Source organism: Papilio polytes, unplaced genomic scaffold (genome assembly GCF_000836215.1).
Source record: "Papilio polytes unplaced genomic scaffold, Ppol_1.0 DF821067.1, whole genome shotgun sequence".
NCBI classification, from domain to species: domain Eukaryota; kingdom Metazoa; phylum Arthropoda; class Insecta; order Lepidoptera; family Papilionidae; genus Papilio; species Papilio polytes.
The window spans coordinates 843,306-860,326 of record NW_013528137.1 but is presented as its reverse complement, the minus strand read 5'-3'; the positions used below and the strand labels follow the sequence as shown (position 1 = coordinate 860,326).

Sequence of the window (17,021 nt, the reverse complement as noted above, 5' to 3'; positions counted from 1 at the left end):
ACATAATTTGGTAAGTATTTAACAATGGCCATTGACTTTTAGTTTTAAGAATAATTTGTGAAGTTTTATTACTTTGGGGTGAGGTAATCGACTATATTAGTGTAATTAAAACCACAGTAAACAATTGTAAAGCCAAGTTCGATGCGTAATTCACAAAAACTAACAAACCACAAACATGAGTAAAAAGTTATTTAATAATGAGTTAAATCACGAATTAAGTTCGTTAAAATAAAAATTACTAGGCAGTTAGTAAATATTTTTACTTCTATAAAATATAATGACATCTCTTTCATTTATTTGTAAAAATCTGAAACAGTAAAGTTTTTGTTTTTGTAGATGTTTGGACAAATATTAACTGTACTCAAAGCAATAATTGTTACCTTAAACTCACACAGTGCCTTCGCGAGCTATCTAAATACCAATTAAGTCTGTTTTATAAATATTAAATATTCCTCTTAATAATGCCTCTATTTCGAAGATTTGTGTCGTAATAATTCAGATCCCCGTGATTAATTGTTAGTTATAAAAACGTGTCTTTAGCTGGCAACACCTAATACTTTTAGTCTTTGACAGCCAAAAAGTTACTTTTCTCTTTCTTCAAATTTAATTTTATATTTAATTTCTAATGTACAATATTTTTCGTAATTTATGAATATCTTTGACATTAAATCTGTAACTGTACGGTTTATTTTGTCTCATAACTATTAACATACTTAGGAATGAACCAGATAAAGCATTTTCAAATATTTATTTGATTTGTCTGTCTACAGTTTTAATATTAAGCAACTGCCACCAGCTTTTCTTACGAGGAGCCTATTTAATTGCATATCCTTGTTTTTACGTAGATTTTAAGCTTAAATACTGCAGAGGGTTTAAAAATCTTCTAATGGTTCCTTTATTGTGTTCAAGTTCGCAAAACTGTTTTTAGTTTCTTCCGTACAGTGTTGTTTTGAAATAATTGTTATCTAATTTTAATTGAATGAACAATGGGCCCTCAATGTAATTTATCTTTTTGTACTTAAATTTAAACACTTATACGCGGCCATGTAATTACTATGTTTATAATAGTTTTGAAAAATGATTGTTTTCTTATTCGTTCTTAATAGAAATGAATGTTGACATCAATGTAATTTTGATTATAATAATGTAAAGGCCCATTTTGTTTATTTTTCCATGTTGTGTGAAAGGTTGTCTTATTTTTATATCCGGTGACCAATTTTTACTTTGTCCGTGTGGTTTTCTTTCAGCTGTTCTATAGTTTTAGTTTTTACGTTCCTATATTCGTAGCGAGATACCTCAGTAACGGCGATAGCTCTATTTGACAGCTCAGTGTTGCCACTAATTTTATTTAAAAATTACCAAATTGGTAGCATTTTTATTAACAAAATTAAATGATTCGATTTCCGAAACGCTCGTAATTTAAAATCTTGTTAAAAAACAATAAGAGTATTTCAGTAGTGTTTAACCCTGAGTTGTCAAATGCGTATGTTTTTTATTGACGCCAATGTAGAATCTCAAATGTCTACTTTTAATTGTGCTTATTCAAAATTATTTAATGAGAAGAAACTATTTATTTCATTGATAAATTATTCCAAATTTTAAACGAGTTGATGCCGTTTATTACTTACCTATGAGGGGCACTACGATGGGTTGTTTCGACCACATTGTCGTTACTTAGTGTAGTTAGATAGTTACTTAGTTTAGTTCGTGGATTGATAATATCCACATCAGAAATGTGATATTATGAGTCTTTGTATAAGCGAGATAGTTTACTTTTTATGAAAATAAAATGCTTTTTAAAAGAAAATATTGTTTTATTGAAATAAAACCCCTTTTTGTTTATATACCACATTTATTCAATATCACAATGAAAGCAAGTTTCGTAAATATACCTCCAGTTAAATAAAACTATAACGTAAAAAAGTGTCTACTTTCTAATGACATTTGGAGTACTTAACATTTATGCTAAGTCCATTAGAGCACCAGCAGACTAATTAAAATCGGCAGATAGTTTGATCATGTCGAGTTTTCAAGCCAAAACAAAATCGATGTAACGTGCATACACTTGTGTGTAATTAAGCGTCCGATTATCCACCGAAAAAAAAACTAGTCTACATGGGTTTAATACTACATTTGGTACAAGTAAATTTAGGCTTTTTCCGTCCGAAATATTTACACAAAAAATGGTTGTACAGTCAATTTATGAATGACAATTTTAGGTAATAATATCACAAGCTAAATGTAAACCGATCTTACCTCTCTATCGCTCATTCTGCGCTCTCGCTCTCAGCTTAGAAAGGTTTTCAATGCTTTTTCATACTCGTAACAGTCGTTCATAAAAAAAGAGACATATTTCATTACAATCTGTCAAAAACAGATCGTTTTTATGTGTTATATTTCGTCAGTGAAAGCCTACATTAACGCTATTATGAAAAATAATTTAAAATTATCATTTGGTAATACTAACATAACCCCGTATTTTCATCACAAAATATCTGTGCGCAAATGGCAATAGATAAAAAGAAATTTACATCGTAATTATGACATTTAAACAGTAACTTCCATACATTGTACTTATACAATTTAACAATAATCATATAGTAAATAGAAATATGTTCCTAAAATATCAAGGGCCTGTCCCACCACTGGCTGATAGAGGATCAGATAGCTTAATGACGTCACTGTTACAAGGGAACAAAATCCGATATTTCCATCACATATTTTTCACGTTCGATTGTTATCAGACAATTTACAATTTGGTGGGACTTGCCCTAAATCTGCCAATTAACTGCCGTATACATTGAAAAATCTAACATTTAATATAATTACCTCACTAAGTACTAAAATTAACAAAAGAGAATTATTACACAATTTAATAAGTTATAACAAATGTTAATTTGGACAAATATATTCTAATTACATAGCGAAAGAATTTGGTTTATATAAAGTAAATTACGAATAACTGGCCAGGCGATAATAAATCTAAGGTTTCCTTTTAAATAAAGAACTTCCACTGGAAAAACTTGTATTGAAATATGTTTTTAGGAAAATTGAAACCCAAATTAATTGTTTTCTTCCATTTGTATGAGATCAATTTTGTATTTGATCTATTTAATGCAGAGATACACATATATAGAGAAGGCATTGTTAACACTTCATGAAACATTTTTCTTACAATCGTTACTAACGCTATCTATTAACAGAATCTTAAATTTAGCAATAGGTGTTTTAAAGCATGTTTATTATTTTTTTTATTTCATAACACTAGTTTATTTTCTTGGAGCTTATTTTGTAAAATGTTTTATTATACGTCAATACAAGGACATGAGATGGCACTAAACTTAATATAGTTACATATTAGTTGTCAAATTTAGTGTATTTTTAAAAAAAATTTCCAAAAATTTGTCAACCATGCCCACTCTACATATTCGAATCTCTTCGATTTTAAATCATTCCGTTGAGTTTACTAGCTTTTGCCAACACTCAAACTTTGATTGCAGAAAACCGTTACACATTTTGAACAATTTAATTAATCCCTTAGTGTAGATTTCTGTCATTAAATCGTTTTGTGATAAATTAACGTGTGACGCTTTTTGACTAAATGAGAAAAATGTGTAAAACTGACTTATAATTACAGAGTCCCTGTTTTATTAACACATTAGTACAGTCAACTGCATAAGTGCACAAACTAGCTTTCGCCCGCGACTCCGTCTAGCATTAAAAAACAAAAGTAAGTAGCCTGTGTTCTTCGAAACTATCTTCTACATCTATGTCAAATTTCATCGAAATCCGTTCAGCAGTATAGGCTACAAACTAACAAACATCCATATAAACTTTCGCATTTATAATATTAGTAAGATTTATAAAGTTTCAGGCTCTTGTATATTGATTTATTTCAGATTTTTGAAACCGAAGTAGTATAGGTTTGTAAAGGTTTGTAAATATACATATTTGTGCAGCTGACTGTACTTAGGATAAATTACGTATTAACATACTTAAAATAAGCAATTGTATTGCAAAGAAACAAAACAAAATATACATTATGAGATGCTTGGAACTAACAATATTTAATATAATATAGTTCTGTAAACTAAAAACTAACTTTGTTAATAAAGTTTTAGTTACGTTATGTTTTTAAGTGAATGAAAATGTCATCGTTTTTAAAATTATAACAACAATTTAAAATAAGTAATAACCTTAATTTATTTGAAACTTGAAGCAGCCGAAACAATATCTTGGTTTATGATTCATTACATGGTTACATCTGTAACAAAGAAAACAACACATTATTTATATCACTAGCTTTTGCCAGTGACACCGTCCGCGTGCAAATAAAAAAAGGGAGTGATGTGATCTTCCAAACATCCCCTATCACATCATCACCAGCTCACTATACGTCCCCACCGAGGGGCTCGGAGCCTACCCTAATAAGGGGTGACTAACATCCCCTATATCTATGATAAATTGCATCAGATTCGTCCAAATGATTAGACTACAAACTCTAATAAACATCCATCCTTCCATTTAAACATTCGCATTTATAATATTTAATTAAATAAATTAAACAACATAACAAAACACATTTAAATATTACCTAACGCCATCTATCTAACTTACAATATTATAAACGAGTAAGTTTAGATGGGTGGATGAATGTTTGTTAGAGTTTGTATTCTAAACGGTCGTAAGGATGAAATTTGACATAGATGTAGAGCATAGTCTGGAAGAACACATAGGCTTCTTACTTTATTATTTTATTCCTCGCGGACGGAGTCGCAGGCGAACGCTAGTCTATTTTGTAAACATGATAAATACAATCAAATAGTTTCCAGGATATAACTAATAGATGGCGTTAGTGGTCACGTGAAGTGTCGACTATGTCGTCAATGCAATGTCGATTAAATAGTTCTCAGGATCTAATCAACAGATGGCGTTAGTGATCATGTGAAAATGAAGTGTCAACTATATTCTCACCATTGTCGAGTATAGCGGCGACCTCCAGCAGGCGGTCGCGGTGCGCGCGCATGTAGGCGTGCGCCTCCCACAGCATGGAGACGAGGCGGTCGTCCGCGCGCTCGTCCATCGCCACGTCGGCGGACATGCGCGGCGAGAAGCGGTAGTACGGCACGCCGGCGCACGCGCACCACGCCCGCGCGCGCTCCACCACGCGCCCGTCGCACTGCGTCGCCTGCCACACGCCCCAGTGAGCACACACAGCAGCCGCGATACACTTTCATATACTAATACTAACATAATAAAGCGTAACAACAGCTACCTTTATTTTATAATGTGACAAACAAGTGAATAGCCTCCTGAATCGTCAAAAAAAGCATACAAGTGTTGTTGCGATTTCCAAGCATAGAAAGAAATATCCTTAATATGAGGATGTTGTTCTTTCCTATGCGTTTTCTCCACTATCAAATTCACTTTCCCTTCCCATCCTTTCCTTATAAGAAAAGGGACTAAAATTATGTCTGGTACACACTAGGCCAGTACAGTTAGACAGTGGAGCAGACCAGGCAAGATTATCTCGTTGGCGCCAGTTAGTGTTCACATTATACCAGTCGAAATCCATTCCAGTTATTGTCCACCTGTACTAGACTAGGGCGAGGTAGGGAGACCGCCCAGGGCGCCACATGCCTTATAAATCTCGACGAGGACACCAGTTACCACAAACAGCAGCAGAGGCGAATAATTGTGACATATTGTGCTGGTTTTATTACCCCCTGCGAAGTCTACGGCACCCCCTTTTTAGCACTTTTGGGGTGGGGGTTAAGAGTTTTAAAATTATAGGTCGCAGACATTTGACGCCCTTTTCCAGCGCCCTGGGCGACGATTATTACTTGATACATTGCGAGACCTGGTCTACGAGCAGTTTGCCGATGGCGTTGAGTCCATAGGCGAGCCGCGCCGTGTCCCACAGGCTCTCCGGCTTGAACACGTCATAGTCCTTTATCTTCGTCACTGGGATTAGACCTGAAAATAAACATTGTACACTTTATTTACTTTTAAGATAAGTAATGAATACAATAACATAAATTGGAAAAAAGTTATCCGTGAGAGGGACAAAAACTACAACACAGTAACAGCAAAAAGCAAGATTACTATGATGAGTAAAACTTTCAGCCGATAACAAGGGCCTTCGTTGTGTTTTCATTGAATTTGACATTTTAGAAAATGGTATTTTTATAATGTAATGTTAATGTCGCATGGGAATATGTTTGTTTTTTTTTTTTCACACAGGCGAAAGTTAGCAAAATATAAAAATACCAGTTCCACACGAGACTACAATCTTGAGGTTGGTCTTCTCTGCCTCCTCGTGCTGCCCGGTGCCCTCGTACGCCAGCCGCAGCTCCGCCAGCTCCGTCAGCACGTCCAGGGTCGGGTTGTTGCCCATCAGACCGCCGTCTAAGTACCTGCAATTAGTAAGGAATTACTTTTATTCAATTTATATGAATATGACGATGACTGAAAACAATTTTTAATTTTTAACATATCTTATCGCGGTATTTAAATTTAATTTATATAAAGATTATAATAATGATTAAAATTATCTATTAATTGGAGATTAAATGAATAACTTTTATACAGTCGCCTTCATAAATTTTATACATTAGCTGTTCCCGCGCGGCTTCGTCCGCATAACATTTTATTTTATTGTTTACATTTGTCAAATTATCAATTACAAATGTTAAAATGACATGACATGATGACAAACTTGTTTCCTTGATGTTGGCAACAACTTATGGTCTCTTTCTCACATTAAGGTTTTATCAAAAATATTTACCCCTAGGTTTAATGGCGTTAAAATATATAGCCTAAAGCATGACACAAGTGTAGGGCTTTTTATTAAAAAAAGAATTATTCAAAAATATGCTGTAATTGCTTGTAATCTACAGGTCTTGGGTTCGAATCCCACAATGTACAAATGTAACTTTCGATTTTTGAATTTTATACGTACTATAATAATATAATATACCCAATGTTCGGTGAATGTACACAAGATATCGGCTTAGAAATTCAAATATGTGTGACGTTCCTTACTTAGGGTCCAAACACCACAATGGTTTCTTATAGTAACATAAATCTTACTAATATCATAAATGCGAAAGTTTAGATGGATGGATGTTTGTTAGCGTTTGTAGCCTAAACGGCTGAACGGATTTCCATGAAATTTGGCACAGGTTTACAGCATAGTCTGGAAGAACAAATAGGCTACTTTTTATCCCGGGAATAATTACGGTTCCCGTGGGATTCATTAATTTAGTTTTTTAATGTTCACTCGATCATTCTGCAACGGTTCAACATATCTTATTGAAATTTGGCACATATATAAAACAAAGTCTGGAGTACACATGGGATAAGCTTTATCCCAGAGAAATGTCCGGTTCCCGAGGGATACGTAGCTTTTTGTAATTTATATAATTCGTATGTTTTCTAATAGCACGCGGACGAAGTCGCGGGCAACAGCTCGTATCTTTATATGGTTAGTTGCAACATTGCGAGTTAACTTAGGGAAGGCTCCGAGCCTAGTGGGGACGTATGTAGGTGTAGGGAGGTGATGATGGTGACGGTGGCTACCTGCCCGAGGCTCTGAAGTAGGAGGGCGCAGCGCCGGTGGCCCGCGCGGCCTGCCACACGAGCTGCTCGGCGGGCGGCGGCGGCGGCGGCAGCGACACCACCGCGCTGTTCTCACTCGTGCCTCGGGGACCTGCCAGTTTACACTTTACCACTAATGTAATAAGGTACATTATCTATATATGTATAGATTCAAAAAAATCGACGAATTGAGTACATCCTTCTTTTGGGAAGTCGGTCAAAAATATGTAGAATAGGCAGTTGACACTTTATTTGACATTTGACACTTGAACCACTAACGCTATCTGTTGATAAATCCTTAACATCACATGTCGATTAATTATATTAAAATTAATTGCCAATAAATATCATTGAATTATGCTTAAATGTTTATATTTAATTGTGTAGTTTATTTAATGAAAAAGATGGTATCTTGTTATATTATTACATTTGTTATCATACTAATATTATAAATGTGAAAGTTTAGATGGATAGATGTTTTTTAGAGTTTGTAGCCTAAACGGCTGAACGGATTTCGATGAAATTTGGTATAGATATAGAGGATAGTCTGGAAGAACGCATAGGCTACTCACTTTCGTTTTTTTTTAATTCCACGTGGACGGATTCGTGGGCGAAATCTAGTATTATTATAGTTTTGTATATTATTATATTTTATGACTTCTGGTCATAGTAACAAAGTGATAGAACTTCTAATGAAAAATCTTTTTAACAAACAAATAAAAAGTGTCTAGTCTATTACTCAATTTTAACCATACTTATATCTTACAAATAGGCACTTTCGGTAAAAAGTTCTTTTAGAATAATTTCAAGCAAATGGAGAATATAACTTACTTTTAGCGCCATTAAAGTGGTCAAGTATCTCCTGCGCGGATAGATAGTTCCTGAAGATGTGCAGGTCTACCGGCTTGCGGTCCGCCAGCACCGCCAGGATCATCAGCTTCGGATGGACCAGGTCCGCCATCACCGTCTCCGTACCTGGAACACAACGCAGATCTCACTAAAGTATTGATAGAAATGTCCGACTCGAAGGACCACAATATAAACGAATTATTGACAACAAGTGTAATAAAATTACAAACAAACGTTAAAAATTAACTAAACCACTTACCCAAGCAGTCCTTTAAGATGGTCTCCAGAGGTTCTGAAGGGTATGGCCTCATACCAACAAAGGCAAACTCTTTCATCCTGAAGTATAGTTGCTGGCACTCCCTCAGGGTCTTTCCAGAAGCCAGAGCCAGAGCTAGTATACCGCCTGTACTCGTGCCGGCAACCCAGTCAAAGCAATGTATGATGGGTTTGCCGATAGCTGCCTCCAAGTTGATCAACAACTGCACCAGCACTAAACCTCTAATACCGCCACCGTCTAAACAGAGTAACCTGGAAATAAAGAATTTTATATTCACTTACATAGGAAAAAAAACTTATGAGGCATGAAATATTTGAACAAGACCTTCAGTTGCAATGCCTAGTTATGCATAAATTTGTATTCTGTGCAGAAAATTCGGAGCCTTAAATTTTTTAAGAAATCGATGTTTAAGCACTTGACTTATAGTCTAAAAAGTCTTGGATTCGAATCTCGCTATGTACCAATGTGATTTTAAATTTTGTAATTTCATATGTACATAATTTACCCGACGTTCTTACAGTGAAGGAAAACATTGTGATGCAACCTGCATTTCATAGCGAAGAAATTCAAAGATAAATGTGAAATCAACCTGCAGTGAAGCATGGTTGACTAAGGCCTAGGCAGCCTAATTTTGGGTAAACTCAGAGCCCTTCATTATAGGTGTTGAATATTATTAAAATGTTTGTAAAACCAACCTGCCCTGTTTCTTCTTGTCGTCGAGTGAGGCGCGCACGACGGCGGCGGAAGTGAGCATGTTGCTGATGACGTCACGCGTGTCCGCCGTGGGGATGGGGGGCGGCGGCACGCCGTTGTACTCCTCCCGCGGCGCGCACCCCGCGCGGCACCCCGCCACGTCACTGGGACATCTGACACACAAATCAAGGGCGGATCCAGCTCCCAGCCAAGGGGGAGGGGCCAAGTCAAGAGCTTGACAAAATATGTAAATATATTTTGTCAATCTCTTGACTAACCAGCTAAGGGGGGGTCATGACCCCCATGACCTCCCGCCCCCCTGCGTTGACACAAATTCATATTAAAATTATTTATTTACACAAACAATGTAGTACCATGAAACGTTGGTTTAATATTGAAACCAATAAAAGAACGTCGCAAATAGCGTACGGTTTATAATTCATTTTGTAAACACAAAAGTGGTTATTCTAAGAAAACCGTTAAAAATAGATATATGCCATCGCGGACTTTTTTGTAGAACTTTTTGAGATCTACAATTCTTTCATACATCATTTTTATATATCTCTAACGGTTTAGGCAGCGTAAGCCTAGAAAAGTTAAACGTTGTGATTTTTAACGGCCTGGTCCAGAAATATGTTATTTATTAATAGTTCCTTAACATTAGTAATAGTAAAATATAGCCTATGTTACTGACAGATAAATTTCCTTCCTCATGGAGAAAGATTTTTTAAAATCGGCCCAGTAGTTTTTGAGTTATTTCAATACATACAAAAATATATTTTTTCCTCTTTATAATATTAGTATAGATTACACAGCTATAAAACAGTTGGATATTAAAGAAACAACTCACCTTTGTGCACCCACCGCGTGTAATATATACAAAATCTTATCATAAACGCTATTCGACATTTCTATTGGAACAATATGTCTCGCCGTATACCCCTCATTGTTCTTGGCTTCTAAATCCGCTCCGAAAACTACCAAAGCTTGGACTATAGATACATTATTCTGTTTGACTGCTAGATGGAGTGGAGTGTTGCCTTCTTTATCACCTAAAGAGTGTTCAGCTCCCCTAGAGAGCAACGCTATGACGCATTCCAAACGACCTCGCATCACCATAACATGTAACGCGGTACGTCCGTCGAAATTCAAAGCGTTTATGTCACAATTCTTGTCGACCAACGCCTCTATAACCTCTCTAGATATCGCCCAGTGTAATGGAGTGCCGCCGTACTTCATATCTTGCTGGTAGAGTTTCGGTTGATTGTCTTGGACAATGTCGCCCACGATTCCTGAAATGCCTATTCTTATTTAGGACTATTCGTATTATCCTAATATTAACATAGAAATGACTTGAAGTAAATAGTTGAATGCACATATTTTTTTAATGTTAGTAACTATAGTGTGTCATCAGATAGATTAGTTTGACAAATCATTTGAAATTTAGTAGGGATAGGTTGTGTAAAATCAGTCATGAATCTTGTCGATTTTCGATTTTTATTCTTATAGAGGTTAGAATCGATAGATTTATAATTATAAGTTATGAATTAAAAAAACACACTGTTTTCTCTAATTAATAAGAACCATTACAAATAATGAGAGTAAATAAATGTTTATTAGTACTACAGCCGTACGTAATCGAATTGAATTTCGCTATTATTTCTGTCATCGCTAAATTCTCTACACTGTAATCAATACTAGAATCGTCCTCTAAATTAGTTAATAAGAAAATAACAATTTTAGTTGAGTTCAATAAATATTTAAACCGAATATAGATCGTTCTTAATTGTTCGCTCTGCGTGTTTGTTCGTCACTACGATACCTGTCTATTAAGTACGGCATTAGTCTTCATACAAATAGAATTCGATACTTTATATACGTCATTTATCAAACAAATCTATCTTATTTAGACAAACTATAGATGTTTGAATCATCTTCATATTCCACTTGAGTGATATCAATTTTCATACCATGACATAAGACTTTCATTGTTTTCTTAATAAGTAATAGATAATGGTTAGTAATAGTACCATTTTCAATCATTAGGAATACAGAATATTAATGAATCATCGACTAAGAAATGCATGAATACACAAAGTCAATTTGGGAAATATGCCAACATACAGTTCATATTGTTTAGATAAAACGTTATTTATAGTGTTTCTTAGATTCGCTATTTGTTAAGATAAGTCAGTTGTCATCCTCTAATATTGGGCTAATTCGAATGCTTTGGTGACAGTCTGATAGAAAATCTCTTCTTTTTCTCTCTGCATTGTTTTTCTCTATCTCTTAACCATCTTTCGGATTATATTTATTATTTAACAAAGGAGTTTTTAAATGCATCAACGAAATGACTAATGGAATTAAAAAGAAGCTAAAATTCATCAGAATAAGTTTCGTCAACTCTTTATATAATCATGATTTATTACTAATGATTTATAACTAAGGGCATACTCAAGGTTGGGTATTCACAGAGCCGTATGACGTATGTGTAAACGAGACGTAAAAAGTTTCTTGATGACGGCTATAAACTAGTCGAGAATATAAGTGAAAATGTTGATTCACGATGACAAGGATATTTTACCAACTATAAAGCTAAAATGTTTATTGACTTCACAGCACATTTTAGTAATGTATAAAAATATTGATCTCTGTTTATTGAATCTCGAATGTATTAACATATATCGCTGTCTTTATTTACTTTAAGGTGAATTAAAGGGACAACAATATGTACACGTGCGTGTATTGAGTAAAAAATCACTTTGCGATAGATTTTTCAATGAAATTCAAAATAACCTTTTAAAAAATCACTTCCACTTGAAGTAGTCATTCTGCGACGAATTCGTGGGAACCGGATTATAGTATGACGGTGTAAAATAACAGTCATGATCACTTTAAACATTTTAAAATTCACGTACAACTGAAGCGAGTATCCGTTTGTTTAACAAATATAAACAATATTTTCGTTGTACACGACTTTAACGCGAGACCGTCTAACAAAACTGGTATCGTTAAACACATTTTCATGTTTAAAATTCGTAGACAAACTATAAATTTCCGCATTTTTTTTGTATAGTATATCATATACTTATACTGTTTTTTGCGTTTTTTTTTATATCATAAGGTGGCAAACGAGCAAGCGGCCACCTGAATCCGCCAAAATGGAAAGCGACCGCTGCCCATAGACATTCGCAATAGCGTATGCGTTGCCTACCGTTAATCGACCATTATTTATGACTCTTGATAATAATCATAGCCCTAAACATCGATTAATGTTAAGTATCTAAATCATCATGACAACGGACATAAGTATATATGAATGTGCTTGTAGAAATTTGCTGAGATAAGTACCAGGGGTGCATAAGTATCTAGTTGGGTATCGAATAGCTAGATCAATAATGGTTAGGCGCAGAAAATTCCTCTCTTATGCCAGTTAAGTAGACCAGTAACCGTCTATGACAACTCTGCGCTACTGTCCAAGTGTACTGGTATGTTTGAACGTTTTGTATGCATTGAGATGACGTGAAATGTCCAAAAGGATTGAATTGTGTCTGTACTAATACTAAACGATGAGATAATAATAAAAAATAATTTGCGCTACTCACTACCTAATTTGTAAGAAAAGCGATTTATGTCTAGAATGCAATTTTTCTGCATGTAGATCACTGCGTATTATCGTGACAGTACCAGGCGTGCATAAATACCTGGTAGTGCATTTGATGGCTGGGAGCGTTTCGCAGCGGAAAGGTTAACATCAGCGCCGGCTAGCAGCAGCGCGCGCACGCAGTCCGGGGCATTAGCTAGACACGACATGTGCAGAGGCGTGTAGCCCTGCTTGTTATAGATGTTCAGAGCGGTCGCTTTCTTGTTAGCTAATACCTGGAAAGGTTAGATTTACCGGACTGAGAGAATATCTAAGTATGGTCCATCATTCTTAGAAGTTATTAGTAGTGTGTTCGTTAACTTCATGAAATTCGTTTCCAAACTACGTAACTCTATTGAAACTTAGGCCGAACTAACACTTAAGAATCACAAGGTAATGATAAAATAAATTGAAACTTCAGTAGCACATCATAAAACTTTTTGTACATTAAATAAAATAAAATAGATTAAAAAGCTCTTATTAATTCCTTAAGATGAATTCAGGTTATAACTGTAAGTTAATAACTAAACAATTAGCAGTGAAATGTACAGTACATATCTTAAATACATTAAAAAGGAACTTTATAGTATAGTACATTACTCATTAGCAATAATTATGAATGAATTTAAGGATCTAAAGAAAGTAATTTATTACTTACATTTATAATCTCCTTATTGCTAGCAGCCGCATAATGGAATACACTGTTCCCCTCTGAATCTATTGTGTCCAACGAACAGTTCAACGATAGTAGACTCTGTACCATTCTTAAATTGCCAGTTTTCACTGCTACCTATATTATATAATAAACTAAATTATAATAATATGAAGGTCATTTGCTTATTTACTACATTTTGGTATAAAAGTTTGTTACCCGTTGGGTCTATTGGCCCAAAATTGATCAAACCAATGTTTTTTTTCTTCAATGGTACCGATTTAATCTGTACAATCTACTAAATGGAATAAAATCCCTAATGGATTAATTGATTGGGTGCTAATCTGTTTCACGGGAAACACCCTACAAGAAATTGTCAAATATACTTAATATTATAAAAAGGAAAGATTTGTATTTCTGTATGTATTGGAAGAAATCAAAAATAACTGAGTTGATTTTAAAAAAAAAATCACTATTAAACTGCTTATTAGTGAGTAACATGAGTTGTGCTTTTTCAATATTTTTAATGACACGCGGGCGAAGTCGCGGGCAATAATTTTACAGAATAAAAAACTCAGTTATACATTTTACTGGTATGTTTAAAAAAAAAACAATTTATTTTATCACCCAACTTAACACTTCCCGTGTCTTATCTAAACACTCACAGATAACCATATTCCATGATTATTTGGCATTACAGGAAGCAGATAACTTTTTTACATACCATTAACGGAGTAGCTCCCTTCAGTGGATCTGGTTCATCTAAATGTTTCTGTACATCAGGGTCGTTGAACAGTTCGTACAAGCCAAAGTGAGCAACCAAATGCGCTATCGTCCATGATGGATGATCTGACAATGTATCACATAGCTTTTGCAATGTAGGTACTGAACACTGAAATATAATTCTAAATAAACACTTACAGCCTTACAAATAGATGCGGTTTAAAGTTGAACTTAATAAACTGGGTATAAGCAAAATTTGAACTAATATTTGCTTACATTTGATTTATTTCTAAGTTAACATGTATATCACGTTTATTTTTAAGGCTGTTCATCATAATGTTAGCTTTTTAACTATATTTGATATTTTCTGTATTCTTAAAAGTTATTTGTTAATCTGTGCTATTTATCAATACATTTATCATTATTTAAAACAACAATATTGTTATATATTGGAATAGTGGGGGGTAGTTTTATAAAACATATGGCAAGGAGTGGCTCGGGCTCAGTTGCAGTCTCGGTGCTCCTATATTTTAAGAAGTTATTTGTTGAAATATCTAACAATAAACTATTAGTTTTATTTGTAAAAACATATAGATATATATTAATTGATTTGAATTAATTGAGATCAATGGGAGGTGCATTTTTATAGTTCCACATTTCACAGTGGAATCCTGCAGTAATCAAATTAAAATAAAATTGTTCTCTAAAAGATAAATGAACTCTTAGTTTTCTTTTGCCAAATAATGTGTACAAAAATATCTTATGACTAGCTGTTCCTGTGTCGACGTTATCCACATGGAATTATGAAAATTTTATTTTATTGTTTACATTTCTCAAATTATCAATTATAAATGTCAAAATGACATGATATGATGACAACTTTGCTTCCTTGACATTGTCAACTTGTAGTTTATAGTCCCTTTCCCACACAAAGGACTTTTTTCCACTTTATTTATCCCCTAAGTTAAATAGCGTGAAAACATATAGCCTAAAGCGTGTCCTAAGTGTAGGGCTTTTTATTAAAGAAAGAATTATTCAAAAATATGCAATAATTGCTGACATCTTACGCCACAAAGAACTGTGGCTTTACACTTTATTACATTAAGTATAGATATGAGAGAGATGTCTTTTCATAGTTTATCAAATGTGGAAACCCACATTTAATAGTTATTAAAGTAAATGTCAATCTTACTAATATTTTAATCATGAAAGTTTTAATGGATGAATAGTATAGTTACTATGGTTCTCTAAAACAGCTAACAAATTTCACTAAAATTTGGCATAGATATAGAACATAGTCTGGAAGAACATATAGGCATTTCTAATTAAGTTTTTTTAAATTCCATGCAGAGTTGCAGGCATTTTCTAGTCTTGTATTCATATTATAAAGTGGAAAGATTTGTATTATTTGATTTACATAAAAACTATTGGATTGATTTTACAATTTCACCATTAAAAGTAATTTAACTGTGGGATATATTTCTTAATTTCACATGTACAAAGTCACAAGCAACAGCTAGTGAAATATAAATGAAACAAGAACATCAGTTTGATGTAAATGATTTTAAAGATTGGTGGGGTTAAAAAAATCTTAGAATAGGTATTAGGTATGAGAATTGCTATCAAATGATAACATACATAAACAACTATACTTTAATAAGATATGAAATAAACATATTATGTACTTTGAACTAATCTGCTGATAAGTCTTTCGAGTTTAAATTGATTTGACCTAATTATAAACAAATCATAATCATGATCAGTAATGAATCATCAAGTATTAATTCCTCATTATATAAGTAACACTAAATTATTAATACTAACACATTGACTCATTACAGATTAAAAAAGTCAATTATAACACAAACAAGAATAAATCTCTACTACTAACCTCTTTGGTAATTTTAATATAAAGCGGAATCCTTTCTTTAAAAACTATAAACTTTTCCTCTGAACTGTCTAAAGTTTCAGATCGGAATAAACTGCAAAAAAATGTAATTGGTTATGAAATTAAATATTCACTGATTTTATATCTTAAATGCATAAATTTACTGACCTATACATGTGATGCAAGCTTTCTGTAAATGGTTTATGTAGAACTATTTCATAGTGTTTATCTTTGGGGTTCTTCGTATCTTGGGGAATTTTGGGTCCATAAAGTAACATAGAATCTTCCCTATAATGTATCGGCCTAGAAATATAATTGTCTGACCGCACTTCTAATACTTTTGTCGGCACCTCCTCAGTTCCCAGAAGACCACGGAAAACTAGTCAAATAATTCAATTTCAATAAAATACATTAATCTTATAAGAAAAAATAAGACATTACAACTACTTACATGAATTAAACATTTTGAGTTTTAAGCTAGCACAATAAGTCTGACAGAAATATAAATTATTTATTTAATCAAAGAATAACATCACTGTCTTCTAGCACGAATCAAAAATTCATTTCGTTTCAATTCTCTTTAATCGCACAAATTGAACACAAATGACTAAAGTGACACTGACAGTTGACGCATTGAAATTATTTTTTTAATTAGTTGCCATTCCGAAGAAAATTTTCCAATTTAGTAGGAGATTGC

The 17,021-nt window shown here is 33.8% G+C and overlaps 1 protein-coding gene across 2 annotated transcripts; it reads right to left on the bottom strand.

The window, feature by feature from the left end:
• Positions 1-3,827: 3,827 nt before the first annotated feature.
• Positions 3,828-16,931, bottom strand: LOC106109842. 2 transcript variants are annotated; one of them, XM_013291476.1, is made up of 15 exons: positions 16,776-16,931; positions 16,493-16,703; positions 16,328-16,418; positions 14,438-14,605; positions 13,720-13,851; positions 13,123-13,297; positions 10,269-10,719; positions 9,421-9,591; positions 8,708-8,976; positions 8,431-8,574; positions 7,582-7,711; positions 6,271-6,416; positions 5,861-5,976; positions 4,975-5,188; positions 3,828-4,264 (listed from the first exon to the last, which is right to left on the bottom strand). In XM_013291476.1, the coding sequence occupies exons 1-15, from the start codon at positions 16,786-16,788 to the stop codon at positions 4,251-4,253; spliced, it is 2,445 nt and encodes an 814-aa protein (XP_013146930.1). In that variant the 5' UTR covers positions 16,789-16,931; the 3' UTR covers positions 3,828-4,250. The 2 variants fall into 2 exon arrangements, with proteins under 2 accessions (XP_013146930.1, XP_013146931.1); XM_013291477.1 differs by having other exon boundaries at positions 10,269-10,710.
• Between the last annotated feature and the right edge of the window lie 90 nt (positions 16,932-17,021).